Source organism: Hyaloscypha bicolor, assembly GCF_002865645.1.
Source record: "Hyaloscypha bicolor E unplaced genomic scaffold K444scaffold_189, whole genome shotgun sequence".
NCBI classification, from domain to species: domain Eukaryota; kingdom Fungi; phylum Ascomycota; class Leotiomycetes; order Helotiales; family Hyaloscyphaceae; genus Hyaloscypha; species Hyaloscypha bicolor.
In genome coordinates this window covers 1,601,463-1,626,349 of record NW_020194691.1, presented here as the reverse complement: position 1 = coordinate 1,626,349, position 24,887 = coordinate 1,601,463, and the positions used below count along the sequence as shown (strand labels likewise).

Sequence of the window (24,887 nt, the reverse complement as noted above, 5' to 3'; positions counted from 1 at the left end):
GAGAGCGACGACTGAGATTGCCTATGGCAGATCGTGGATAGCCTCATTCCTCAAATTGAAAACGGACAGAGCCTTGGTCTAGGATCTCAATCTTTCTCGACTCGAAATTACGCCTAGCTCTTTTGGATATATGAACGGTGAATCAATCCGCCGGCTGACAACGACAGCGCTCGGAATAACAAACCAGGACGGGGGGGGTTCCGACATTTCCTTGCAATCGTCGGTTCACTAACCTCCTGTTCGTGCCACATTTAGCTCATCCCCCGCAGATCGAGGCACAGAAATTCTAAGTCGCAATAAATTTCCGCAGAGGAAAACTGATTTGCAGGGCTGAACGAGGCTTCGCCAGCCCCAATTCCAATAAGGGCATGCTCCGTAAATATTAAAGCGAAGGGTTATCTTGACAACAGCGGCTAGATCCCAGTGAGAGTTACATTCAAGAGGTGAGTGAGGGGCTTTTCCGTGTTTCAAAGGCATGGGTCGCGAGGGTGGACTCCAAGCTTGGCGGTGCGTACCAATGAAAGCAGAGCAACCTGTGCTCCGTAAGGCGAGTTTATTTGCGGAGGTGAATGATCCTTCTACTTCCCCTCAGCGTAACAGTTCCAAAACATTTTCCGGAAGATTCTGCGCTAACAGGGAGGTCTAGCCAATAGAACTCTTGGAATTTGCTGAAATGCTGCCTCTTGAGGTAAAGTAGATCTTCTGTGTCTTGGAACTGTTACCCCGGATACGAAGTAAAACGCATGCTCGTCAAAGTTCAAGAGCCAGGATCTCAAGCCTTCGACAAATAAACGATCAAATCGATCGCGTCAAGTCATTTGTCCCTTGATTTACGCATTCGAGATATTTCGGGGAACTCTGCTCTCAAGGCCAAGATCACGGCTGCGAACTGTGTGTCATGTACAGTGGGTCAGCGTCCCTGAAGTGGCAGCATAGATCGTAGAATACCGTCGGCATTCTGATTTCATATTTCAAAGGCCTTGCCCACTTTGCATTTTTTCTCAGCCTCTCCTTCCCACTTCGTCTTTGTCCAATTTGTACCCAAGATACTTCTTACTCAATACTTCTCACGTTTCATACGTTTTATTCCACACATTAAGTCTGCTTGCAGCGAATAGGTCACAATGGTCAACTATCATGAGAACGTATATGTGCGCCGTGGGGTGGATGGCCATCATCAGAGTGGTTCAACTGGTATGTTCTTCTATTTCGCAACTTCCAGTGGATAATTTTTCCCAAAAAAAAATGAACATCGTAAGGTTGATACTGACGTTGGAACCAGCTTCTCGCGTGTCTCGTGCTGATTCTCACAGCATACTCGTCAGCTACGTTCGGGGGTTCAGGCACAAATGGGGATCTCGTTATCCAGATCTTGGTAAGTGTTTCCTCCGTTTCTTAACCAGTAAAATGATTTTTTGCTGACGTGCAGTAAACAGTTCCCGGGTTACAATATGAGCTTCTTTACTTTCGCATGGACTGTTTTATTCCTACTCTATGTAAGACCTCCAGCGTGTATCGTAGGAACGTTTCCTGACAGTGCAATTACAGATCTTCCTGATACCACTTGTCTTCCCCAAGTTTTACCTTTCCTACGCCCACCTGTTAGTCAATCCTTTTTCAAATCCCCTTTCAGGCGTTAACTTCCAATTAGTGGCCTGGAATTCTTGACCGTTATCTTCTGGCTTACTACGTTCGCCCTTCTTGCCGATGAGGGCAAATGGTGGGTCGTGGAACAGGATTCCTTAGAGGCCATCAAAGACGAATTCAGTGGTTTCAGTAGTGGCAACAACGGAGAAGTCAACAAACTTTTGTCTGCTTGCAAAGCATCAAGGGCTGCTATCGGTATAGCTGCTATTGTTTGGCTGCTATTCATGGTCACGTTCGGTTTTGTTGGTTAGTACCGCCATTAGCTTCCTTGTCGCAAATAAAACGCATCTACGCCTTTTCTTTCTTTCTTTTTGGCCCACGGGTGCCTTTTGTGGAAGTATTTATGCTAACTGTAATTGATACTAGTTTACTACTGGAACAAACATCGTGAAGAGCACAGCGAAACTGGACTATCCTCCACTCACCGTAGAGGGATCACTGGTGACATCGAGGCTGCGCAGGTAGAGAAGACGCAGGCTTCGGTCGAATTACACAATATCCAGGGGCAGCCGCAGCATCCAACTCCTGTTGCTTAAACGCTATTCCCACGCCCGCTACGAGACACGAGTGATACAGATCGAGAAGTTCATATATGATGGGTTCTTTCGCGTGGAACCAATGGCAGATCCTTGGGAAGGCTGGTAGAGGGATGGCTTGAAGCACACAGATGGGATATTGCTTGTTGGCCAAGGAGTTTCGATACCCTGGTTTTGACTCTCAATAGTCGTTTATTTGGCTATTTTTTATGATAGCAGTCGACACTGATGGTAACACGACTTTCTTTAAGCACATGAAGATAACAAGAGAGAAGCATATAGAAATTACAATTTGTATATTGCTGAACTACCTGTTATATAGTGAAAATCTAGAATGTTTCATATCTTAGCTTGAACTTGATATACTCCCGATTTTTATTAGCTCGCTTGCTCGTGTGCTCATAGTTTATTCCTGTACATGACTATTAAATTACGTATAATAAAAGAGTTTGCTAATTAACTGCTTAAATTACTTAATTACTTGCTCTAAAAATTCGATTTTTAATTATAACATTATTATAATTACAAATCCTATTTGTTGCGGGTACGGCATTCAGGGCTTGGAAAGCAAGGTAGAAGACCCCTTACGCAGACGGTTTAAAGCTAAAGAGGAGAGAACTAGAATACAGGAGGTTGCGAAGGCATAAGTGCACCCACAATGCGCTAGCCCACATAGGACTTAGCGTCCTAAATTTCCCCATGCTCATTTCCATGTTACGCGACCGCATCACGTGCTTGCGTATCAGGTGACCAGAACGTCGAAATCCGAAACTGTAACACTATTATATATTAATACTTTATAGTATTTTCAATATTCTAATAATTATATATTTATACGAAACTAGCAATAGTAACGCTTGGATTTTGGCTTTAAAGACAAGTAAGATTATTATTATTTAAGTAAATAAATACTTTTAAAGGATTTACTTAAATATATGTTTTATTCTCTCTTTATTGCTATGAATTAATTTCCCTTAGATGCTAAATAATATAAAGACATCCTTTGCAGATTAAATGCGCAAGGTAAACACAATCTTAAAAGAATGACCTATAGCATTCACCTTAAGACTGCTATAATCTGGTATGTTGGCGGCCCGGCAGTGAATCCATGGAATTACAACCACTTGCCGGTGCGAATTTTTTCCGGTGAGGCTATGAGCGCTGTCGGTCTCGCTTCCTACCTATAAAGGAAGCCCTTTGCCAAGCCCTTCCTGTCTCTCTCCCAACTACCACAACGCCAAAGACTCCTATCACAACACCACAGCGAGAGCTTACCGTACAATGGCCTCTAACATGGACAATGTGGTATGCAATCTCCATGCTTCTTGCCCCAGCTATTAACAGTAGTAGTTTGCCCAAGACACATCCCCCGACCTCACAACTTTTCAAGTTGCATTCGGTCCTGTTGTCGCGTCAGGTCCTGCAACTGTTCTTATTACTGTTCAAGTTTCCACTGCCACCGCTCCTGTCTCCGCTCCTCAAGCCAGGTCTCAAGTCGGTGCTCAAGTCGGTGCCGATGTCGGTAATCAAGCTCTTCTCTCGCGTCCTCCAGCGCCTGATGGCTATTACTACAACAATCGGGGTAACCTCAAAAAGCATAACCCACCGACGAGGTATGTATTTCGCAACCTTTTCATCGCACAACAACAGACTGGGACACTCAAATTGATTGACTTGGTAATCTAGTCAGAGGAAGGAATTCGGAATGCTTCAGACTCTCATTACTGAAGCTGAACTCAACTACCTGCGACCAAGCACCCTCAACCAGCGCCAAAGCGTGTTCGCCAAAGACCCTTCCCGATCCAACGCTCGCATCTGGTTGTCTATGGGGGAGAGGGAGGAGTTGAATAAATACAGACAGGTCCACGGAGGAAAGCGGGTCGTTACTTCGGAGAGGATTTTGAAAGACTTGAACTTTCAGCACAAGGCGCCGCAGGCTGAACACCGCCGTAAGGTAGTTGAGCATATGAAGAGCAAAGGCCAGTCAACCCGTACGAAGGAAGCTCGGAGGGACTTAGATCACAACGGTTGAGCTAGTTGACTGAGGACTGGGGAAGAAGATTGTTCCAGGAGAGTAGAGGGCAATTGAGACGTTGAAAGAAAAAAAGATGAAAAGATGAAGAAAAGAAAACACTGTTCATTGAGATTTTTAAACAATGCCTTGTAATTCCTTCGGTAGTCCAATTTCACCTAAGTATACAGGCGACCATTCCAAGCTCTCTTAAAACATCTAAGGAAGTCTAATGGTGCTAATTGGCTGGTGCTTGACATCAGATCATATCGATATTGTCCCTATTCTTCTGACAGCGTTGAGAGCAATCTCTCAAAATCTTCAGTAGTATTGCTTGATAAATGACATCACTTCTGTTAGATTAATCCTGCTGGCCACGCTAAACTTAGTGCGCGGCATCCACTTGAAATTTAGAAATTTAGGAAACTTTTAAGTTCCAGTGTTAGAGCATCGAGTTGTCTCTCACTTGGTGTATGTGGATGAATGACCTGCCAAAACTGCAACTATCCTCCATCCTTTCCAAACAACCTCGACTCGCAAGCCAAAACCAAGATACTGAACTGCAACGGCGTCCAACTCGCACAAAATGGTGAGTCTACACTGCATCCTTGTAATATTACGTTTCTATTCCTATAGCAACTCACATATTTAGTCCGTACATAACCGCCGCGTCTCCTCGCACCGTGCCAATATCCACGGAGACAATGAAGACCCTCAATAAGCTGTTCAACCCAACCCAACACAGTTCCTCACCGCATTCGGTCCCCATTATTGCAGCACATTGCAGCACATTTTACAACTGCTCACAATATTGTTGCCCTGAATGCTGCTTCTCCCGTCTTCACAGCCCCGATCGCCGCTGACCCAACCATCGATGCTACCGTCGTTTCGGTTCCCGCAGCAACTCGCCCGGAACCCAAATAAGGATACTACTACAATAATTGAGGCAAGCTCAAAGAAATGTGGGCCACCGACAAAGTTTGTTTTTCCAAAATCGTCGAATATTTAACCTCGGACTTGGACCTCAACCTTGAATCTAGAAAAACTAACTCGAACAATCTAGACATGCAACAACGTATGGTCTCCCTCAGGTTTGGATTACTGAGCGCGAGTTCGGCTTTATCCGACCGGGGACTCTCCAACATCGCCAAGAGGTCTTCTGAAAGAACCCTACACGTGCAAAGACACGCATTAATTGCAGCACATCGGAGATCGTCAAGATCAATGAATACAGGGAGCAAAACGGACTTCGTTTGATCAAACTTATGGAGAAGACACTCAAGAATGAAGAGTTTCTAGCTAGTGCTACGTCGGTAGCGCGTAGGCATGATATGGTGGAAGATCTCATGGAGAAAGGCGAGAGCACGCGAAAGAAGAAAGCTCTCGAGGGCCTTCATCTCGCGCAGACTGGAGGACGATGAGAGACAAATGACTGCTGGGGATTTTGAGGGATTGTTCTGAAGCCTATTAGAACACTAGAAGATTGGGCCACATAGTGTTGAATAGTCGCTGATAAATGGAGGGTGATACCGTGGGAAATACCATAAGGGTGCTAGCACCCAGGAGAATACAAGAATCCCAACCCAATCTTTGCCTTCTCTGAATTCCTTACTGTGAAGTGATCTCAAGTTTTCAATGCTGCAGTGACATATCTTAGTTCCAGCATACCGTTATACAAGGATTATTCTATAACATCAACAGCCACACAATAGCAATTCTTGGCTCGAGCATCTTAGTGTCACGTCCCAAAGTCTCAATATGGTCTAACCATCGATATGGAGGAGAGGAGATCAGTATTCTATGCTGTAAAAACAGAATCTATTCATGTACAATCCCCTTTCTGTCGATGTGTTATCCCCAAAGAGCCCAGTGTTTCAGGAACTTGTAGACTTCATTGAAGATCTCCTCCATTCAGTCCTGCCTGAGCCAACCTCTGAAGATCTCTTCCATGCTGTCCTACCCAAGCCAATTTCTCCCGAGCCTCCTTGGTATGGACGTTGAGACCCTTTCTCTTCATATCTAACATCAACTTCATTCTCATCTGTGCCTCCTCCCTCTTTGCCTTGTCTAGATTCTTCATCCCGATAGGAAACAAGCGCTTCTGTAAAAGAGCCTCCAGCCGACCAATCTCCTCATCAAGCAATCGAACCTGGGCGCCTGCTCCTTGAGGTTTGTTTTTGAAGATAGGAAGCGGCATCAAGTCGTAACCTGGACGGATTCTCCTCAACTGATCCTCGGTGACCTTTGTAATACGAACTCCATACTCGCGTCGTCCTCTAGTTGTTTGAATCAGTCAGCGTAAACTTGAGTGATGGACAGTACGTACCCGTATGGGCGGCGAGGCGTCTTCTTCACCAGCTCTCCCCGCTTGTTGTATGCATATCCCTCTGGTGCGGTTGATGCAGGAGGACTCGACGGCGGGCCGCTGGGCTGGTTTGCGTCAACTGCGAGAGGACCATTATAGGAGACAAAGGTGGACGGCGTAGCCTGTGCAGCCATAGACACTGTAGGTCGTAGAACTTCTTGTGTGGTAGGTGTGTGGCTTTTGATGATTGTTGTCTTGGTAAGACTATGGAAGTAGATGTTCAAGAAGAGGACGGGTGCCGTTCACTTTGGAGAAAAGAATCTTTAAATGCGATTGCGAAGCGAGAGATCGGGCTGGTTGCCAGCCTCGTCTGCTGAAGCCGCAATGAATGAATACTCCTCTCAGAGAAAATATGGTAAAGTGATGTTAAGGAGTTTATTAATCTGCCTTTGGAGAAGTTGTCTTTATATCCTTTATAGCATGAAAACAATTGAAGTTGGTGAACAGAGATGCCTCTTAAATCCTTCTAGGCTATCTTTTACCTCAAAACTTTACTTGAACAGCTTGAGTTTGAGGTTAGTGTGCAAAGGTGGTTGTCCTATTTCTATGATAATTTTTCTGGTTGATGTTTGGTACATACAGGAGAACTTTACAAAAAGTGCATCAAACAAAGATAAAATCACTAATGTGCATGCGAAATAAGGGTTATCTGATGTACTATGCCTTCCTAATTTTTGCAAACAATGCTTGAGAATGACATCAGGCGGTGATTGTTACTTTAGGGCAGTTGGACCGGTATCGGACTCAGTATGCTTGAGAGCAGATGTAGGAGGCAAGTTGAAACATACTCGTCCACTCATTCTTCCACTCGCCATAACTTCGCCCCCACTCCATCCCCTCCTCGCCCAATTTTAGATCTCCGGCATCTTCTTCATTCTTGCGCCCTCGATCTTCCCTCTCCTAATTCGGTCACATGACTTTACTTTGCTCCCTACGCTTCTTTCCTTCCTTGAACAGCTCCGCATCCCGCAATTCATCTCCGGTGCCAGAGGGTCCACAGCCCAGGTCTCAAAATAGCTCTGAGCTCTTCAAGGGACCCGAGACTTGCAAAGAACGAGAACTAGCACCATTGGCAGTCATTTCGGTCAGTTTCATCCTACGCGTCTGCTACACCACGGCTACTGTAGTTTGGTAATGTCCAAAACCAAGCCTATTATGTTCAACATATCTGATACTATTCAGAGACGCACGTGCAAAGATCTACATGCAATCTTCTGCGAATTGCAACCTACTACGAAGCTCTTCTTCAAAGGCGCAGCGCCGCCTCTCGACTTCCCCTTAACTACGAGGCAGACTGGACAGCTAGGTCGAAGATCTGACTATGTGTGATTCAACTGCAATAATTTGAACGTGCGTTGTGCTCTATTAGATCGAGAATGGCACGGTTGCCCGCAAGAAACCACTATGGGGTGGCAAGCCCAAGATGAGTTTGGCCTTCACTTTCTACAACTCTCCTGGGTCTTCAATCTGCCTTTGGCGGCGAAGCTCTTTCTTTTGGCACCTCCTCCAACGGCCAAGCTCATGCATCCGGCTCTGCCTCCTAGGGTGGACATATTTGCATGGCTTCATCACATTCGGCCAAGACGGCTTGGCGTCTGTCATGGTCAAGACTACATCTAACAATATGACTTCGATCTTGTTATCTCCTGCTTATGTCTCGAAGTTGGGCTAGATTCAGATTGCGCGAAATCATCTGCAGAAGAGGTTAGACTATTTGCAAGCAGTCCACAGTCGCCATCGAAGCCTAACACGCCGATGCTGCCATGTCTTCAGGTGGCTCGGCAGGTTAAAATCACACACGCTCTCCACTCCAGTGTTTACCCCAACACTAATCTCCTCCCATACAAACCAGCAGTAGTCACTGATTCCACTACAAATCATATTCGCTGCTTCACTGATTCATTCCGGAACCATTATCCGCGCTACCAGCAGCCTCTCCTTCTGCAATAACTCCAAGGTTAACTCTCGCTGGCGAAATCACACATGCTGAGAACGTGTCGAGTGCTCACGTGGATGACGGAGAAGGAAAATGAAGGCAATATTTTCACAGAAGAAGAAGTTGTCGAGAGCACGGTGAATGAGATTGGTTACAGTGCCGAAGGATGCGCTGACATTCAGCACCTCTGAGACAGCGGTAGTACCGCTAACTCTCCACGTTACTGTAGGAGGGCTGACGGCTCCTTCACGGCTCTGCAGTACGGTATCATGAGCACTCTTCCGCTTGGACTGAATAGCAAGTCAGGGAGACCAAGCACAGAGTTGCACAAGAGACTGTTCCGATCTTGCGGCTAGACTCCGTCTTAGGATCTGTCTCATTTACGAAATGCTATTTCGTATTCACCTAGGCGACGTCCCAACCTCTTTTAAGGAGACAAAAAGTAAGTCCATGTGTCGAGCACAACTGTCTGCAGTTTTCTAACCCGATCTCGTGCAGCGGCCTGCTTGGATGACCAATCCACTGGGGATGTCCCCCCACTCCTTTGAGGAAGCTCCTCTCGAGCAGCTCCCTGGTTTGGTGTTGCCCGAAATTCATGATTCTTCATGGAGGACCCTTTCACACGAGACTCAACATACTCGTTGGTCTGCCAGCTCGAGGGAAAACGTAAGTTAAACGCACTGAGCATAGCATTTCACAAGAAACTAATTCGTTCTTGCAGACAGATTTCCCGGACTGACAGACAATTCTTCCAATACAAGAGCCATCTTCTTCGAACTGCGGCAATTTCTCGCGACAACAGACTTCTTCGTACACATCAAAGATCCGCAGGAGACCAAGAGAAACAGATTCGTAAAGCTGCGTAGTGGTAAGTCGAGAGCGAACTCTTCTGAAGGGATGATATTCACTGCCTGTCGTTCTATTAATACTGAGACTCTCAGACTAATGTTAAGATGAGGTGGTGAAGGAATGCTCAACTCTACTCTATTCGTAAGCTCTACTCTCCTAAAGTAGCCGAGTAGGCAACTTATATTAACCCAATCGCCGTCGAACATGGCTGACTAGTGATGCAGACCCGTCATCCCACCTACCTCCCCTCACGCCTCTTTATTATGAAGTCACAACAATTCGTTCACTCAAAGAGAAAGTATTAATCACAAACACAACTACCTTAAGCTGCCTTACCGTAAGACATTAAAAATTCCTTGCAAGCTTGGTAGATCCATCCATGAACAGCACTAGAGAAGATCCTTCGAGGCTTAGTACCCGGCTGCTATTGCAGGAGTCGAGAGCAACATCAATTTTCTGCGAAGCCTCGAAAACACGGATGAATATATCGACCGCTAACTGAATATATAACACTCGACCATGGATGAAGCCTCTCCTTGGACGTTGGGGTACCATCAAAGCTTGCAACTGGGGCTAGCCGGACCCCAACAAACTCGCTAGCAACGGTTCCCTCCCCATCCTCGCAAAAGCTGCATGCCTGCCTCTCGGACATGCACTCCATTAACAAATTAGCCATGGCTGCTTCTCTTTCTTATCAGCGCGCAGGCCTCCAGTCTGAAGCGACTTGCGCTTCTCTGAGTACATCGACATAAACGACGAGGTTTCCGCGAAGTGGAAGGTATTCGTTGTTTCCTCAATCTTGGGTTGGGAGTTTCCGGTGCATTGGATCAATTTTGGTAAACTATTTTCTGACATTTACTGAAAGACACTCTGGTCTTCATTGGCAAGATCATCAAGAGTCCAAAATCTTCCATCGCATTCCGAAGGGCAATGTACTGTACTGTATATGGATTGGCTTCACGACAATAAGGAGCAACTCCTCTAACAATATTTTGCGGTACTTGAAAATGCCTCAACCGAGTGCGCAGCGGAAAGAGGAGACTCGATCAGGCAAAAGATGATGGGTGTCTTGCACAAAATTGGGCCGCATGCGAGGGAGAGAGGGGAAAGATCAATCGGGAGGCACTCAAGCCAGCAATTACAGAGATACGCCTCTGGGAAAAGCAGCAAGGAGTTGCAAAAGAGGCAAAGAGGTCTTCCAATTCTAAAGTCCCTTTCTCCATACCTCAAACAGTTCAGCGTCCGGAATAAGTCAGTCCTCTCAGTGTTGTATTGAAGCATTAAATCAAATAAAGAGCACTTGGCTGACTGGCGTATATACAGGGCTGCAGAGGTTGAGAAGTTCAAGAAGCGGACCAGGGCTCTTGATGGCATGTTAATTCGGCGTGCCAAAACACAATCTCCAAAGTCAATCTTCGAAAGAAGAGCTATGATGTTCACAACACTCCAAAGCCATACACGCAGAGTCCTGGGATGAGCCGAAAGTCGCTTACATATATCTATTACCTCGAAGTCACGAACGCGGTCCGTCCTTCAAAGTCCATTCGCTGGTTCCCTGAGTTCGATGAAGTTATTCAAAGCCCTTGTCTGCGATAATATATATGGCGAGGCACTGGGCAATGGTTTCAATGGTAGAGCGCCTAAAGAAGCGCGGCTTAGCCTCAGAAGATCGTAACAACAAGGCTACTCTATTGCTTACAGCACCACCCTCCGCTCAATCCTTAAATTGATCACACCCCCCTGACCATGGAATTTCTTTCCAGTCCAGACTGAGAAGAAGCCAGAGAAGTGGACTGCTGATCGCGGTCTCGCAGCTCTTAAAATCTTTGGTATACGGAAGTTCAAGGAAGTAGGCGACAAGGCGTTTCTCGCATCCGAGCTCCCGATGCCCTTCGGGGAGCGGGGCAAGACCTACTTCACCATTGCTGAGGGCCGCGCACTCAAGCCCATCATCGTCCCCGGTCAAGCCATGGACAAGTCTGTGAAGGGGTGTGGGCTGTTGGATGGCCAGCCCCCGATGAACCATTCCAAATGGAAGGCTCCTCCAGATGTCCTTTGGAAGAGATGGTCACTTTTGTCATCTCCGGCGGGCCGTCAAAACCTTGGTTTTTGACAGAGATTTGACCGTGCTCTGGATGGATAGATATACTCTAGAGAGTAGAGAATTGCCTCTGCTAATGTATATTTTCCAACAAATTTGCTCATTGGGCGATAGCGTTCAAGCGATGATGTTGGCGATGGTTTTCGTGGTTCGAGATTTGAACGCACATTGCGCCCCTTGGTATTCCGAAGACCTAAATAGCCAATACAGACTCATGCCTCAATCACTTAACTGGTCTGACTTGAGATAATTGTTGTTGTTAAATGTTACGAAATAATTGCTGGGCGGGCGGTTAAGCTGCGATAGGCATCGGGACCAGAGGTCGTGCAGATCCTGGAGTTGATGGTAGCGGTGGGTTCAAGATGCGAAATTCGAGTCCAAACTGCGCTATGCAATTCCATAGACACAGGAAAGAATCCTCGGATCTTGGTTTGGTACGTGCGCGCTTGAAATCAGTATTTGTAACCAAAAGAGCTGCAATAATTCCGTTGTTGACATTCTCAGGGGCTGTCCCCGAAGTGACCGACGGCAACCGCTTTTAAGCGAGATGCCCCTATTTCACCGCCTAACTTAAAGCTGACATCGGCACAGAGAGCATGATTTTTCTGACACCTAACATGCCAAATGAATGGGCTCCAGCTTTGAGGAATGGACAGGAGAATGTGTCAAATGGTGAGGAATTGAAGTTTGGCTGTTAGATTGTATGGTTTACTGATTCAAGATAAGGGTCACTTTTGATTTGGAAGGATACCCTGTGGCTCTGCTGCCTCATACAGGACTAGTTATTCTCGTCGCTTCTTCACCTCTATCTCAGAAAGTCTGATGGCAATCATTTATTATTCGTCGCATCTATAGTACATGATTGTGTTGTGTACAGAGACAAACATCATCAGCCAAACTCCCTCTAATACAAAATGCATGACATGGGACGAGAGTGGAGTGGGCCTCCTTCTTGATTGTTGGTCCGTCGCTACCCTGTTCTGGACTCACAGGAAGATCAAGCATGTCGCTAAAAGTGACCCGTCCCTTTTTGTGTATTCTCTCTTTATACTAACTTCCTGTCGTCTCGCCAGAGCCTTCTTATTGTCGGGTCTGGTGCGACAAGAAGCCGGATATTGCACGCAGCTGGAAGATGACCAGGAAGTGGCCGGTGTTAGGATGAAATTGGGCTGCAAGATCTGCGATGAAACCGTCCCAGTTTCCACCTGGACCGCTGGCAATGTTGAAGGGTCGGATGGGACCAGAGCCACTGGAACTGAAAGAGACTTCAACTGTTGCTTTCGTCAGAACATCTTTTGTTAGACAGAACAGTGGGCTTGAAATACATACTTTCGTCGTGCTCACTGTGAACATGAGTAGCAAAACTCATCACTATCACCGGTATGCTCAAAGTCAAAGGTTTGATAAATCCCTTTGTTGGCTATGTACTACTTGTTGCCTCTATTGGTCGAGGAAAGAGAACCCAAGTTCTGATCAAAGCTACAAAGGAGCTTGCAATGGCTGAAAACTTTGCCTCGGACTTTGGCTTGGCTGAGGTACCAACGAAGGGGTCATGAATAATGTCCATGGTTTCTGGATCCCCGGCAAGAGAGGAACTACCGATTCAAATACTTGGTTTTTGCTACTGTCTTACAAGGCAGCGCTTAATGCCTTGACTTTAAAGCGCCCTGCATCCCTTGTAAGCCAACTAAGCAGAGTCAAGCTCCATTCTCTCTAGAGCGTCTTCCATGTCGGTCTCAGCAGAAGCCTCAACCTCCATGCGCTCGAAAGCAGCTCCTTCTTCGACCTCAGTAGACTCGAAGTTGTCCTCAAAATCACTGCTCTTCTCTATCACCAACAAACTTCTTTCCCCGCCATCTCTAGAGTCGGATTTCCCACCACCAAGTCTCAACCCCATTTCCTCGGTGCGCTTCAACCAGCTCATTATGGTGTATCCAAGATGCCAGAGCAGTTCATACCCGGCTCCACCCGCTCCTCCTCGTGCCACGAAGCTACCATCTGCTGCATAATGGCAGAACTCCTCTAAGTCAGAATCCATGCCAAGCTCAACTCTGGGCCAGCGCAAAGGCTCTTCCAGAGAGTAGTCTTGGCATCACCAGAGATGCTGCCTGTTAAACCTTCAACGCTTCCTTGCTGAGCGAAGGAAACAGGAGAACCGCCGTCTCGGCCATCTTGTTGTTGCATCTGCTGTCCAGCTAGAGAGGAATCATGGCTAGGCTATTGCACACGGTTGCGCCGTTGTTTTCTTGCGAAAACTAGCCCTGCTGCTGGGACCTTCAACACAAGCCTTCGTATGGCCATCATAATTCTTCATGAAAAGTAGTGATATAGCCGACATATCTTGTTCGGTCTGCCCAGCTCTTGAGGAGCCTTCAACATTGTTTGAACTCCTTCCAGAGCTCATCGTCAGTAGCCAGCATAGTGTTTCGATGATTGCCTCGTCAAACCCTAGATTGCTAATTCGGCTGCCGCAGTTGTTCTGAGCACTATTTTTGAGTTCATTTTGATTGCTGCCACTTGGGGTGGGCTTGTTTTGGCCCTTGAGCTATGGAATTTTCGACGCCTCGGCTCCATAGGCGTCTGATAATTGACCGTCAGCATTATTTAGAGAATGTGCTCTTAGATTGAGACACAGATGAAAAAACACATACTGTGCATCTTGTAGTATTCATGACTTTGTTGAACATTCCTGGCCAGTTCGCTTGGAGGTGATGAAGGGCAACATAGAACACGTCTTCGCTGTTGTAGGCTCGCATGAGTAATTGGAAGTGGAATTTCTCGATCGCTGCGTTCAAGTTCGTTCGGTCGGCCATTAAACCGTCGTTCTCCTGGATTTGCTGATTACCACCCGCTGCTTGACTTCGTGGCGTGACTCGCAACACACTGCCAGAAGATGGTCTGCTTGGAATCGACCAGAAACGCCTGTGCTACATATCGGTTAGTCTTCCGAACGAGAACGTCCACCTCATTGGCGAGAATTGGAGATGAAACTTACATCCACTTGCAGTAGGGGGAAGTGCTCTCACAGGCGTGCTCCAGCAGGCGGACACTAGAGAAGTTAGCCGCGTGACCACAACAATTACCGTTTTCACCATATCTTCAAAGAGGTCTACATACTACCGGCGGCATACGGCAGCGCAAAGACCAGTCTTCACGGCGTAAAGCAGTTCTGGGAGCGCTGGACTCGAGGTCGAGCTCAGGGGCGAGCTTAGTTCCACGCAACGCTGGGACTTTGGACTAAAGTCAGTCGCAATGTTTATCTAAAAGGAGTCGGGATTAAAATACAGTGGTGTCGTGGCAATTTGGTTGAAGTTGCTGCCAGGCTGTTAGTTTTGACCCCTTTCATCTGGAATCTAGAGAACTTACAGCTTTTGGCTTGGAAGGAGGCTGGTTGGGTTTGTTGAGTCTCCTTTATCTGGATCAGCACATCTTCGAGGCAGAGAATGGTACTGTGGCTTCCCGGAAAAGGAAGAGAGAGATCCATCCCACATACAGTCAATGGCTAGGGGTTTCTGGTCGCTGGAATCTATTATTGACGAAGTTGCTGATGTTGTTGGAGATTGGCTTGAAAGCGGTCACGTGGAGGATTGTTGCTACTTTAGCTTCAATAAGACAGTGAGTGAGCTTGGATGGCTACCATTTCAGCCAGAGGCAATTCAGGTCCAGGCACCCGTGGGAACGAGTTTGGGTGAGGCCAGATGAGTGACCGGATACTGTTCTTTAAGCTAGGAACGCTCTGTACACGAGGGATGCTGACATCACTCGGACGTGGTGCAATTGTGCAATTGGCCGTTGATCGACGTGAGAAGAGATTCGCCGGCAAGTTGAGCTGAGTAAAGATTGTAGAGAAGAGACCAGAATGGCCAAAACGAGAGAAGGCATTGAACATTGGTTGCGTCGATGTCTGGTCGGCGATATCCTCAGGTCTCACCACATTTCAGAGAGGTTTTTGTTGAATTTGCTGCAGAAATTGGAGAGTCCGGTACCAGATTTCGTCTCCAATTGATCTGCCAAATCCTCGGATGAAGTGCAGAGAAACTACCCACCGGGCCAACACGACCAGCGGAGACATGCTAGGCAAAGGTACCGCCTCCAACAAGCTGAACTCGTTGGTTCAGGCAAGGCATCCTTGTTTGATGTCTGCGTCGACGGTGTTGACCCCAAGGAAGTGGCTCTCCGCTATTGAAGTGGCCGTTTCGTCTCAAGGAGGGAGGTTTAGTTGATGGTGGTGGAAGAAAGATCATCTCTGCTTTGGGTGTTTTGTCCTAGAAAAGACACGAATTCACAAAGGAGGGGCATCCGTTATCGGCACTTGGACGATAAGCAGTCAATTTTCATTTAATCCTCGCTGCTTTGACAAGACAAGTTTGTCTAGTGGCAATGGAATTCGTGAGTTCCTGGATTAAGTTTAATCCGATGAGCAGAAATAATATGTGAACTTTTTGCAGCTGATCGATCTCTTTCCAACCAATTGACTACCGTCCCAAGGTTCACATAAAGGGTCATTCCCACAAGATCGGATAAAATGGCAGGTGTTATCCTCCAAGTTTCAGAAGAAATCATGGATACTTTCCTCCAAACCCACCACTTCAACACCACCTTCACGCCAGAGACCCTGGCCCTCGTCACGCTCTTCTGGGTCTTGTTGCTTGGCTATATATACTGTATGTTTGCGGTTCCGGGGGCACGACAATGGTTCGAGGAGGAGCAGGAGCAGGAGAGGAGGCGGGGTGAGGAGGAAGAGGTCGAGGGGGCGGATATCGATTGGAGGGGAATGGAGGAGTTGAGTTGGGGCGTTGTCCTTGTTGGGGTTTGTGTTTGTGTTTTGGATGCCATTTAGGGGGGAATTTGGGGGTATGGAGGGTGGAGTGTGTGGGATTACACTGGAGGTGGAGGAAGTCTGTCTGCAAAGTCTTTGGAGGAAGCTACGTGTAACCTCGCCATTCAAAGAACAGCAAGCACACCATACACACTTAACAACTCGCTATTTGAAGAACAGAAGATGTTTAATGGATCATGCGAAATCAACAAACTTTTTGGGACGAAACAGTGGACATGAATGTGGTTGTAAGTTGCTGGTGAGGAGGGGAAGGTTGAATTACATATTCAAATGTTGCCCGTTTTTTCTTGAACAGTTGAACCAGAGACCGCTGCAACAGCGCGGCGCTCCCAATGTTTCTTCCCTTCAACATCAGTGGAAACGGATTCTTGAAGCTCTTTTCCTTCCCACCTCCTTAGCAACCAACCTCGCAACATTCTCGCCCGCAACCCAGCTCAAATCAACTGAACTCCCAATCGCCTCAATAACACCTGTACGCCACAGCCCCTCCTCTCCCTTGAATTCCCCAAACTTCCCATTTCTTGGCCACATTAGAGGATACGCATTTCCAATATTTTCCTCCCACATTTCCAAGACCCCTGCTTCCCCAAAGGCTAAGATGTTCTCCTTTGCGAGCGATCGATCAGAGAAGATACGGTAAAGCTTCCTGACAGCTTCTGTGTTGACATCTGGTCCAAACACATTTCTTACGTAAGATATCTCATGGATGCCCTCGAGTTCGGATGGAAGATTTTTTGACTGTATGGGTAGGACCTGTGGTGGCATTTCCTCGGAGCTTCCGAAATACTCTTTGTTGAGTTCTTTGGTTGAGAGGAGGAAGGTAACCCATAAAGAGCGGTAATATACTTCGTCTTCGGGATGTTTGTGCTTGGGCAGCAGCGAGCTGGGGCCGGTAAGGACAACATGGTCGAATACCTCATACTCAAGGGCGTGGTGTCCAGGTTTCTTGAGCTCGAGAACCCAAGCCTCTTTCCCGTCATCAACCAACTCTCTCTTCAGGCCAGTAACCTCGGTGTCCAGCCTCAGCGCAGCTCCGCTCCGCTCAATGAACTTCTCCAAAACGCCTTCGAAACTCCCACCATCCCCACCAGAAACCTGATCCTCCTTCTCCAACGCCATCGAAATTGCAAGATCACTCAACTCCGTCGCATCCTGCCCAGTCTGTCTTAGAACTTGGGGAGAAATAACTTCATGGACATACTCTCCACCAACACCATTGACAGCCAACCTCGCGGCTGCACTCAACCCCACAGGCCTCTCGATCCCCGCAGCCTTGACCATATGGCTCACGCTCTCAAAAGTCTCTCTACTTGTCAGAAACCTTTCGAAAGACTTCATCGTTCCTTTAGGCAGTTCCTTCGCATTCAAGAACGAGAACTTATACTTCCATACCAGGCCTAGCCACGCGCCCCAGCTCATCTCGGAGAGTGGTCGAGTGAGCTTGGCTACCACACTTCCACTGTCGAAGAAGCCCACTTCCTTCCCTCTAGCCTCTCCTTCCTGCCCGAATTCAATGCCCAGAACATTCCTTGCTCTCTCCCGCAAGATATTACCACCAACCTCACTGGCAGCAAGGTCTTCGGCATGAATCTTTCTCCCCAGATGTTCCCTTGGAAAAGAAGGGTTGAGCACTAGTCGTCCTCCTATCTGAGGTTTCTGTTCGAAGAGTACCATTTCGAGGTTGAGGTCTTTGGATTTGAAGGAGCTGGAGAGTGTGTGTGCTGCACTTACTCCGGCGGGGCCAGCACCTGTAGCGCATCAGTTAGCGTCATTCTTCTCTATTCTCTCTTGCCGATATCCCTTCAAGGAAACAAAGATTCAGTAGAGCAGGCTGGGTCTTAGATCCTACAAAGAAACTTCCCAGCGGTCTCCCATCTCATTCAACCCCCTCGACTAATTTGACTCCACCTTGGCATCCATGCTTATCTTTTTCTCTTACCCCAATTCCAAATTAACCCGACATAAGAAAGCAATCAACTCACCAACAATCCCAACCCTCAGCGTCTCCCTCCTCCCCGGCAACTGCGCTCTCCCCCCAAAATACCCCCACCGCCTAACCCCCACTGCAATAAAAAGCGCAACAAGAACCCAAAACAACAAATTACAACACAAGATAACCCTCCTCCTTCTCCTCTTTTTGCGAGTCTGAGAGCACCAGGTCTGGGAGCATCCCCCTCTTCGTCGAGCCAAGTATCCCCTTCTTTCCTCTTCCTCTTCTCCAGCTTGAGAAGGTGAGTGGGAAGGAGAGACAGAGCCCGGCCAACTAAGCCCCGGTCGCCATCCACGTGCAGAGACTACATCAAGTGCGCGATGGTACGTCGCGATGAGATAGTCCCTTCTCAGTTCGCGAAATGCGCGGCGGAGAGTACGATTTCTCTTTGGGAAGTCGGAGGGGAGGCTGGAGGAGCCGGACGTTGAAGGGGCGTAGGTGGAGGATGGTGTTGAGAGAGGCTGTGAGGAAGAGGAGGAGGCGTAGCATGAGGATGGGTAGGATGAATTTTCTGAGAGAAGGGGTGTCGTTTCTTCTGGGGTGTGAGTGTAAGGAGGGGGTTGATCGGGATCTTCATCTTGATAGCGGGGTGGTTTGGATTTCCAGCTCTTTTTTGTCATTTTGGAGCGCGACGATAGGGGATATGATCACTTCAAAGACGCCTCCAGTTACAACTCCTTGGCGCTCAAAAGTAAGAAGAAAATCAATAGAACGGAAAAGGGAGGCTGAAGATCGACAGAAGTTTATTTGAGGGTGAGATGGGATGAGGTTCGGCTCGGTTCAGATAATGGAGGGGTGAGTGCTTGCGTGGCTCAGGCCTGTGATTGGGCCGCTGTATGAGGGGTGGTTCACTTGACCAGTGATCGTGGAGAGTTCATGCAGCCAACTCAATTCTTTATTTGGCTGCCTGGAATCGGGTCAGATAAAGTCGCAGTTGTGTTGGAAAGGAATGGTAAGTCTGATTGAAGATTTGTACCATTTCAGGATTGGAATTGAACACAAGAAGACAGAATTATGGGTTGGCACTTGCGAGCTGGGAAACACGGGCTTGATTTTCCTTCTAAGCTATGCCTGCATTAACGCCAGCCTCCAGACCGATCCAGCCCAGAAGACAATGTACCATTCTTTTCTTTACATCAAACACCTACTCCTCAGCCTCCTCAACTTCCTCAATAATCTCCCCCTCAGCGTCATCCTCGAAGCTGCCAGCCGGAACCTCATACAGTCTCAAGATCTGCTTGTTTGGGTCCTTGACGAGAACGTACTTGCCCTCCGGGCGTTGGAGGCACATATCAGCGATCGTGCGAACGATACCCCATCCGTTTGAGAGCGAGAGGTTCATCTGCGATGCGAAGTCCCGAGGCTTCCAGCCGACGACGCCGAGGATAACGTGGCGGTCGTTGGTCTTGGGGTTGGCGCGGGAGACGAATCTATTCAAACCATTAGCCTTTCTCATTTCATACATGAAATGGAGAATTACCCAAGCTTCATAACATCAGCGCGAGCCATGATACTTTGAACAGTCCATCGAGCAAGCTTGCACGAGTTGTTCTTCATCTCCGTCGCTACGACGGCACCACGCTGGCTGACCAGCTTAGTTCTCCAATCCAAAGCACCACCGCTTCCTTGAGCCTTGTGATCAAATTCGTTCAAAGCCTTGACGGTCAGGAACTGGTCTTCTCCGCTGATCGCGTTCTTCTGGACAGCATCGAGCTCTGTTCGGACAATCAAGTGCACTGGATCTTCGTCGTTGAGTGACAGGTCGAATCTTCGGTACTTGTAGGCTTTGCTGGCTGCGGGCTCAGTCTCCTCGGCTGGGTTGTAGAAGGGGTTCTCGTGGGCCATCTCAACCTTTTGGTTCTCGTTCTCGATCATGACTTGGTTGGCGAAGTTATGATTGATGTAGGTTGCTTCTTCAGCCAATGCACTCGGTTGGTTGATAGCATCTTTGCTTCCATCTGATGCATCCATTGGTGCATCGGCTGCGTTCTCGTTGACGGTGACCATATCCAACGTAGCATTATCTCTCTTGTCGAGGAAGACCTTGTTGCCTTGTCGAACAATGACAATATCCCAGGGGTAAACCGATCGAGGAGAGCACATAAGCATCGAGAGAATGCTGTCCGTAGCGAAGATAGTAGCTTCATCCTTCTCTGCAAGTTCTTGAATGACAGGATCCGAGGAGGTAGTAACGTTATAGGCTGCGCGATCCACGACATTCAACTTCCGTTCCGCAGTCTTAACAGGCTGCTTGTCGAATGACCGGTCGTAGTAGTAAAGGAAACCATAACTCTCAATGTCCTCTCCATCATCCGTATCCAAGTTCAGCTTAGCCAGACGATTGAAATCAATCTCCTCCAGCATCTTCCAGTCCGGCTTGATATTAACAGACGCATCGCGATTTCGTTGGGGCTTGTCGTAATCTTTCCAGCCAAATCTCCGCCCACCACGAGCACCACCTCGCCCTCCTCGGTCATTATAGTTGTTGTAACCTTGTTGGCCACCTCGTCCTCCAACTCTCTGGAATTGTCCTCGTCCGCCTCTGGTATCTGCCCGTCCACCACGTTGACCCCGCCCTCGAGTAAAGGTTCCACCACGGCCAAACCGCGTCTTCGCCGTATCACGAGTATTACTGACAACAGAGAAAGAAGATTCATCTTCAGCCATCTGCACAGCGAAGAGAGAAGAGGTTCCGGCGCCATAAACTTGTTGGTCTGTCCGCAGAAGTCAGTCAGCGTCTACTACAGAAATTCCATACGTATTAAGAGTAGCAAATATATGGCAGCATAGATATGAGGCGCAAAATTATACCTCTGTAGTTTCGGTTGTATTGTTGTCTCCCACCTCTGCCATCTCGTCCATCCTTGCCCTCGGTGGTCCAGTCTGCCATGCGACCCAATTTGTCGCCTTTCGAGTATGGGGCGTAGGGAACGCCATTTAGGGTCGTTTCCGTAGATGTTGGTGGGCCCCATGAGTCCTCCGATGGTAGAGAGGAAATGATATCTGAAAGTGATATTGGCGCCATGGTTGCGACGTGTTTTGGGGAAGTTCGTGGGTTTCGTGGTTCGCAAATATTTCTGTGGGAGTTTAGCGGGGTGGGTTGGTGGGCCCCTGTCAATTTGTATGTCATGTGACCACGTCCTCATTCGAGTGTTCGCCCCCTGAGACTTGATTTCAACTTTCTCAATCGCCATGCTCGCATACACACGTAAACTTTGCATAGTGGGAAGATGCACAAGAGTTTTATTGCTCATATATTTTGCTTTGTGTACCTCTATTCGACGGTCTCCCTTGTACAGTACTGTAAATGTGGAGTCCTTGATCTATCTTCCTCAGACCCTCAGATATCTTGTCATGTTTTGCTGACGATAGCAGTCCCAACATGAGGCCTGCTACGAGAGCCTGTACTTGCAGCAGGAGCTGTGAGGCTGTGCAAGCCTGCATGCACGATGCCTTGAAGGCCATCGAACTGTGGTCCAGGCCGTTGCTGCACCTTCATCGCCGGATGAGTGATGTGAGAGTGACTGCCCAGAGCGGGCCAGAGTTGCCTTATCCCAAAGACGAGCCTCCGTTCTTATTTGCTTCATATCTGGAGCTTCTTTGTCCTCGCTGACCCTCGTACAAGCTCGATCCTCTGCTTTTGCCTCCATTCCCATCTGACCAACAAGTCTTGGGTTTTCATCGGAAGAATGGCCCGTCATTTGCAAGCATACATGACCTCCATATTTCCCTGATATTCGTATAGGTCTCGTCAGAACACTCCGTTATTATTTCTGATACTGTCGTGGCACTGGATGACATGTCATCTGACTGGGTGATGATAGAATCTCGGAAACCGTCGTCTGTCCGATCGCTGAGGGCATCTGTCTGCCAAGAAATCCGTGCTGCCTCCCGGGGCCTGCCTGGCAGATCAAAAACATAGCCCGTATCTTCTACACTGCACTGGGCGCAAATTGGTGTTGTCGATGTGGTCGAAGTACTCGACTGCCATGATTTCCATCGTTGACACTTATTGCATTGCTGATGCGACCACGTAGCCGCATGAATGAGATTGTCCCTTGAGGTCTCAAAGGTTGCTCTGCACCTTAGACACGAGTACGTTCTTGCAGGTTGCTTTCCCTTCCTCCTTGAAGAGTCGGAAGCCTCTGGAGAAGAACTGGGCCTTTCTTTACCGTTCTGTGGTTGTCCTAGTTCGGTGTTGTTGTGAGATGATGTAGTGGAAACATGTTGTCCTTTTGAGCTAGGCGACACTTCTGTAGGATTTCTCCTCTCGACCAGAAGGCCACGAGATCTGTTGGTCGACTTTGGTGGCATAAGTAAGGCAACGCGGTAATCGGGTAATTCAAATGGTTGATGAATTCTGCTAAACATTTGAAGTCTCGAAAGATCAAATTGAATATTCACAACATTACCGGTCTGGGGCGCTGATTTCGATTGTGGAGGAGCTAATGTCGAGCCTTGGCCAACCATGGTATGATCACCACCAATGTTGCGCACAATGGCAATGATATTTGTATCCTTGAAGCTGCACACCGAATCTCCAACTTCCGTTCCTACCGGAGCAAACCCGACCTTCCAGCTGAACCCATCTTCGATTCCAGCTCTTGCCAGATACATTTGGCAATCTCCATACTGTGGATTAGCGCCCAAGAAGTCTGATGCTCGGAGGAATTCGCAGCAAAACTTCATAAATGTCTGCAGGCCATGGATAGCGGGGTCATCCTGCAGCTCTGGGCGGTGCAGATCCACCATTTCCAAGATCGGCGCTGTTTTATTTCCTGGCCTCGAAAGTATATCCATTTCGTTGTTCCTCCAAATTTGTCGGAGGGCTCTTGTTATCCGGGTCGTCAAGGCCGGCGTTTCGCTCTCCTCGAATCCGAATCTCATCTCCTGGAACGAATCAACCATTGCACGTGGTACAATTAAGGATCCATCTTCGACGAATAAGGGCTTCAGCGGAGCTGTGACAAAGGCGACTCGTCCTAACTCATTCCCGAGAACAATGATCGGACTTGGCGTCTGAGAACTTGGTATTCCTTCTTGGATTTCTGCTTCTAAGTCCGGACTTCCAACTTCAAAGGAGTTCTTCGAATGAATCTGATTCAACGCGCCCTTCACAATGAGGCCATGAAGGTTCAGTGACTGACGAACAAGTCTATCCCTGCCACCATTGCGTCTCCCATCGGAATGGAAATGGATATCATGTTCCAACAGCCTCTGGCACAATGTGTAAGCGGAGCATGTATAGTCGACTGGTACACACAGTCTGCAGCATTCAGGAGCAAAACTATGCATACCGAATACTTTGTCTCTGATGTCCACGCACTTGGCGTCTTTATGGATCCACAACAAAGACAGGAGGGAAGCAAGTTCTGTTACTGGGCCGCTCTCCGTATGGGCACGCCTTTGTCGACAGATCTTCATAGCTGCGGAGTCCACGACTCTCGCTATAATAGCGCCTGCTCGAAACGGAGTCAAAACGCATGCGAATGCCTGGAGTCCTGCCTCCAAAGCAAAGAGCGCATTACTGAAAAGCTCCCACGGCAGCACTCTCACACCACAATGGATCTCGATTCGAGCCGCGAGAACCAACTCCTGGATAATCCACAGCCGATCCCAATACTCTCTCTTACACAAACTCGCAACCGCCTCCCAACCATCCAACTCAATTATTCCCTCCTTCATCCTCCTGATTGTTCCCGGATTCTCCAGAAATCGGAAAGCTTTTGGGGAAAGTTCATCCGGCAAACCGAGCCAAACTCTCACAGTCGTTGCTTGCGAATAAATCATCCCCATCTGCGCAACCTGATGTCCTCTCTCTGTAGGATCTGCCTGGTTAATACAAATCGCATCAACCCACAGCACCCTGGCCTTATCTCGCAGCCGCAGATATCTCAGCGCGCTCCCCAAATTCTCTTGCACCTCCATTGTCCGACCGCCGTCTATGGCCAGCAGGGTAGTTTTAGTACTCCCGGGGCCGTGGTCGAGTCCCCACATGTACGAAACGGCGTCGTATGTTGGACTTTCACGGAGTCGAGCGTGAACGAGGCTGCATTTCACCTGTGCGGAGCCAGTGCCGGGTTCGATTCGAAGGAGACGGATCTCATCCTTTTCACGGAGTGCGCTGTAAGAAACTCCCATGATTTTGATGCTTCATTGTGTTTAGAAGATGGTGGTGCTAAGTCGAGGTTTGCTGGATGCTGATTGGTCGAAGCAAGGTATGTCCTCAAGAGGTTCGAATTGAATTAATTAACAAGACATTAGATTATTGCATGCATCAAGACGATCAAACACCTAGGAAGGATGCACAATTCAAGACATCATGAAAATTAAAGAGGGTGGTGAAATTTTCTTGCCATATTGGTGGTGACGTGGAGGGGTGCGCGTAGGACGCAGCAAGGCTGAGAATCATCGTCCGCGTATGCCGTGGCGTAGTTCCCACTCTAACTCACAACCTACGCCCAGCCTTGCAGTCTATAAAGAATGATTGGTCACTTTTTCTTATGCTTACTTTAAGGTTACGCGTTACTTTATATCACAATTTTCTATTTAGGGGTGTTATAGGACTCAACCCTCTCCTCAATAGCTCACCGAGTATCGAGCCATGGAGAG

General features: G+C 47.9%; 7 protein-coding genes across 7 annotated transcripts; 2 read left to right on the top strand and 5 right to left on the bottom strand.

The window, feature by feature from the left end:
• Positions 1 to 977: 977 nt before the first annotated feature.
• Positions 978 to 2,183, top strand: K444DRAFT_670750 (uncharacterized protein; the record flags this gene model as incomplete). Its single annotated transcript, XM_024887664.1, has 6 exons — positions 978 to 1,194; positions 1,283 to 1,375; positions 1,437 to 1,496; positions 1,549 to 1,601; positions 1,652 to 1,893; positions 2,014 to 2,183. The coding sequence occupies exons 1-6, from the start codon at positions 1,138 to 1,140 to the stop codon at positions 2,181 to 2,183; spliced, it is 675 nt and encodes a 224-aa protein (XP_024726876.1). The 5' UTR covers positions 978 to 1,137.
• A 1,281-nt stretch (positions 2,184 to 3,464) lies between these two features.
• K444DRAFT_638551 (uncharacterized protein) lies at positions 3,465 to 4,215 on the top strand (the record flags this gene model as incomplete). Its single annotated transcript, XM_024884276.1, has 3 exons — positions 3,465 to 3,488; positions 3,534 to 3,796; positions 3,870 to 4,215. The coding sequence occupies 3 exons, from the start codon at positions 3,465 to 3,467 to the stop codon at positions 4,213 to 4,215; spliced, it is 633 nt and encodes a 210-aa protein (XP_024726875.1).
• Positions 4,216 to 6,085: 1,870 nt separating this feature from the next.
• K444DRAFT_638550 (uncharacterized protein) lies at positions 6,086 to 6,693 on the bottom strand (the record flags this gene model as incomplete). Its single annotated transcript, XM_024884275.1, has 2 exons — positions 6,086 to 6,470; positions 6,521 to 6,693. 2 exons carry the CDS (start codon positions 6,691 to 6,693, stop codon positions 6,086 to 6,088), a joined length of 558 nt encoding a protein of 185 aa, XP_024726874.1.
• A 7,083-nt stretch (positions 6,694 to 13,776) lies between these two features.
• Positions 13,777 to 14,377, bottom strand: K444DRAFT_287146 (uncharacterized protein). The gene is made up of 2 exons (XM_024871627.1): positions 14,097 to 14,377; positions 13,777 to 14,025 (listed from the first exon to the last, which is right to left on the bottom strand). Exons 1-2 carry the CDS (start codon positions 14,256 to 14,258, stop codon positions 13,894 to 13,896), a joined length of 294 nt encoding a protein of 97 aa, XP_024726873.1. The 5' UTR covers positions 14,259 to 14,377; the 3' UTR covers positions 13,777 to 13,893.
• Positions 14,378 to 16,352: 1,975 nt separating this feature from the next.
• On the bottom strand, positions 16,353 to 19,044 carry K444DRAFT_622574 (uncharacterized protein). Its single transcript, XM_024882128.1, has 2 exons — positions 18,268 to 19,044; positions 16,353 to 18,033 (listed from the first exon to the last, which is right to left on the bottom strand). The coding sequence occupies exons 1-2, from the start codon at positions 18,893 to 18,895 to the stop codon at positions 16,637 to 16,639; spliced, it is 2,025 nt and encodes a 674-aa protein (XP_024726872.1). The 5' UTR covers positions 18,896 to 19,044; the 3' UTR covers positions 16,353 to 16,636.
• A 193-nt stretch (positions 19,045 to 19,237) lies between these two features.
• Positions 19,238 to 21,335, bottom strand: K444DRAFT_622573 (putative eukaryotic translation initiation factor 3 subunit D). The gene is made up of 3 exons (XM_024882127.1): positions 21,087 to 21,335; positions 19,756 to 20,989; positions 19,238 to 19,705 (listed from the first exon to the last, which is right to left on the bottom strand). The coding sequence occupies exons 1-3, from the start codon at positions 21,298 to 21,300 to the stop codon at positions 19,420 to 19,422; spliced, it is 1,734 nt and encodes a 577-aa protein (XP_024726871.1). The 5' UTR covers positions 21,301 to 21,335; the 3' UTR covers positions 19,238 to 19,419.
• Positions 21,336 to 21,520: 185 nt separating this feature from the next.
• On the bottom strand, positions 21,521 to 24,564 carry K444DRAFT_622572 (HET-domain-containing protein). Its single transcript, XM_024882126.1, has 2 exons — positions 24,540 to 24,564; positions 21,521 to 24,493 (listed from the first exon to the last, which is right to left on the bottom strand). Exon 2 carries the CDS (start codon positions 24,414 to 24,416, stop codon positions 21,954 to 21,956), a length of 2,463 nt encoding a protein of 820 aa, XP_024726870.1. The 5' UTR covers positions 24,417 to 24,493; positions 24,540 to 24,564; the 3' UTR covers positions 21,521 to 21,953.
• Positions 24,565 to 24,887: the final 323 nt, after the last annotated feature.

Excerpts from the sequence above, each read along its gene's own strand:
- K444DRAFT_287146 (XM_024871627.1), bottom strand. The coding sequence starts at position 14,258 with ATGGCCGACCGAACGAACTTGAACGCAGCGATCGAGAAATTCCACTTC. Across the intron at positions 14,026-14,096 it reads TGAATACTACAAGATGCACA|ACGCCTATGGAGCCGAGGCG; the intron begins GTATGTGTTTTT and ends GTCAATTATCAG.
- K444DRAFT_622574 (XM_024882128.1), bottom strand. The coding sequence starts at position 18,895 with ATGACAAAAAAGAGCTGGAAATCCAAACCACCCCGCTATCAAGATGAA. Across the intron at positions 18,034-18,267 it reads GCTGAGGGTTGGGATTGTTG|GTGCTGGCCCCGCCGGAGTA; the intron begins GTGAGTTGATTG and ends GATGCGCTACAG.
- K444DRAFT_622573 (XM_024882127.1), bottom strand. The coding sequence starts at position 21,300 with ATGGCGCCAATATCACTTTCAGATATCATTTCCTCTCTACCATCGGAG. Across the intron at positions 20,990-21,086 it reads ATACAACCGAAACTACAGAG|ACCAACAAGTTTATGGCGCC; the intron begins GTATAATTTTGC and ends TTCTGCGGACAG. Across the intron at positions 19,706-19,755 it reads GCTGATGTTATGAAGCTTGG|ATTCGTCTCCCGCGCCAACC; the intron begins GTAATTCTCCAT and ends TGGTTTGAATAG.
- K444DRAFT_622572 (XM_024882126.1), bottom strand. The coding sequence starts at position 24,416 with ATGGGAGTTTCTTACAGCGCACTCCGTGAAAAGGATGAGATCCGTCTC.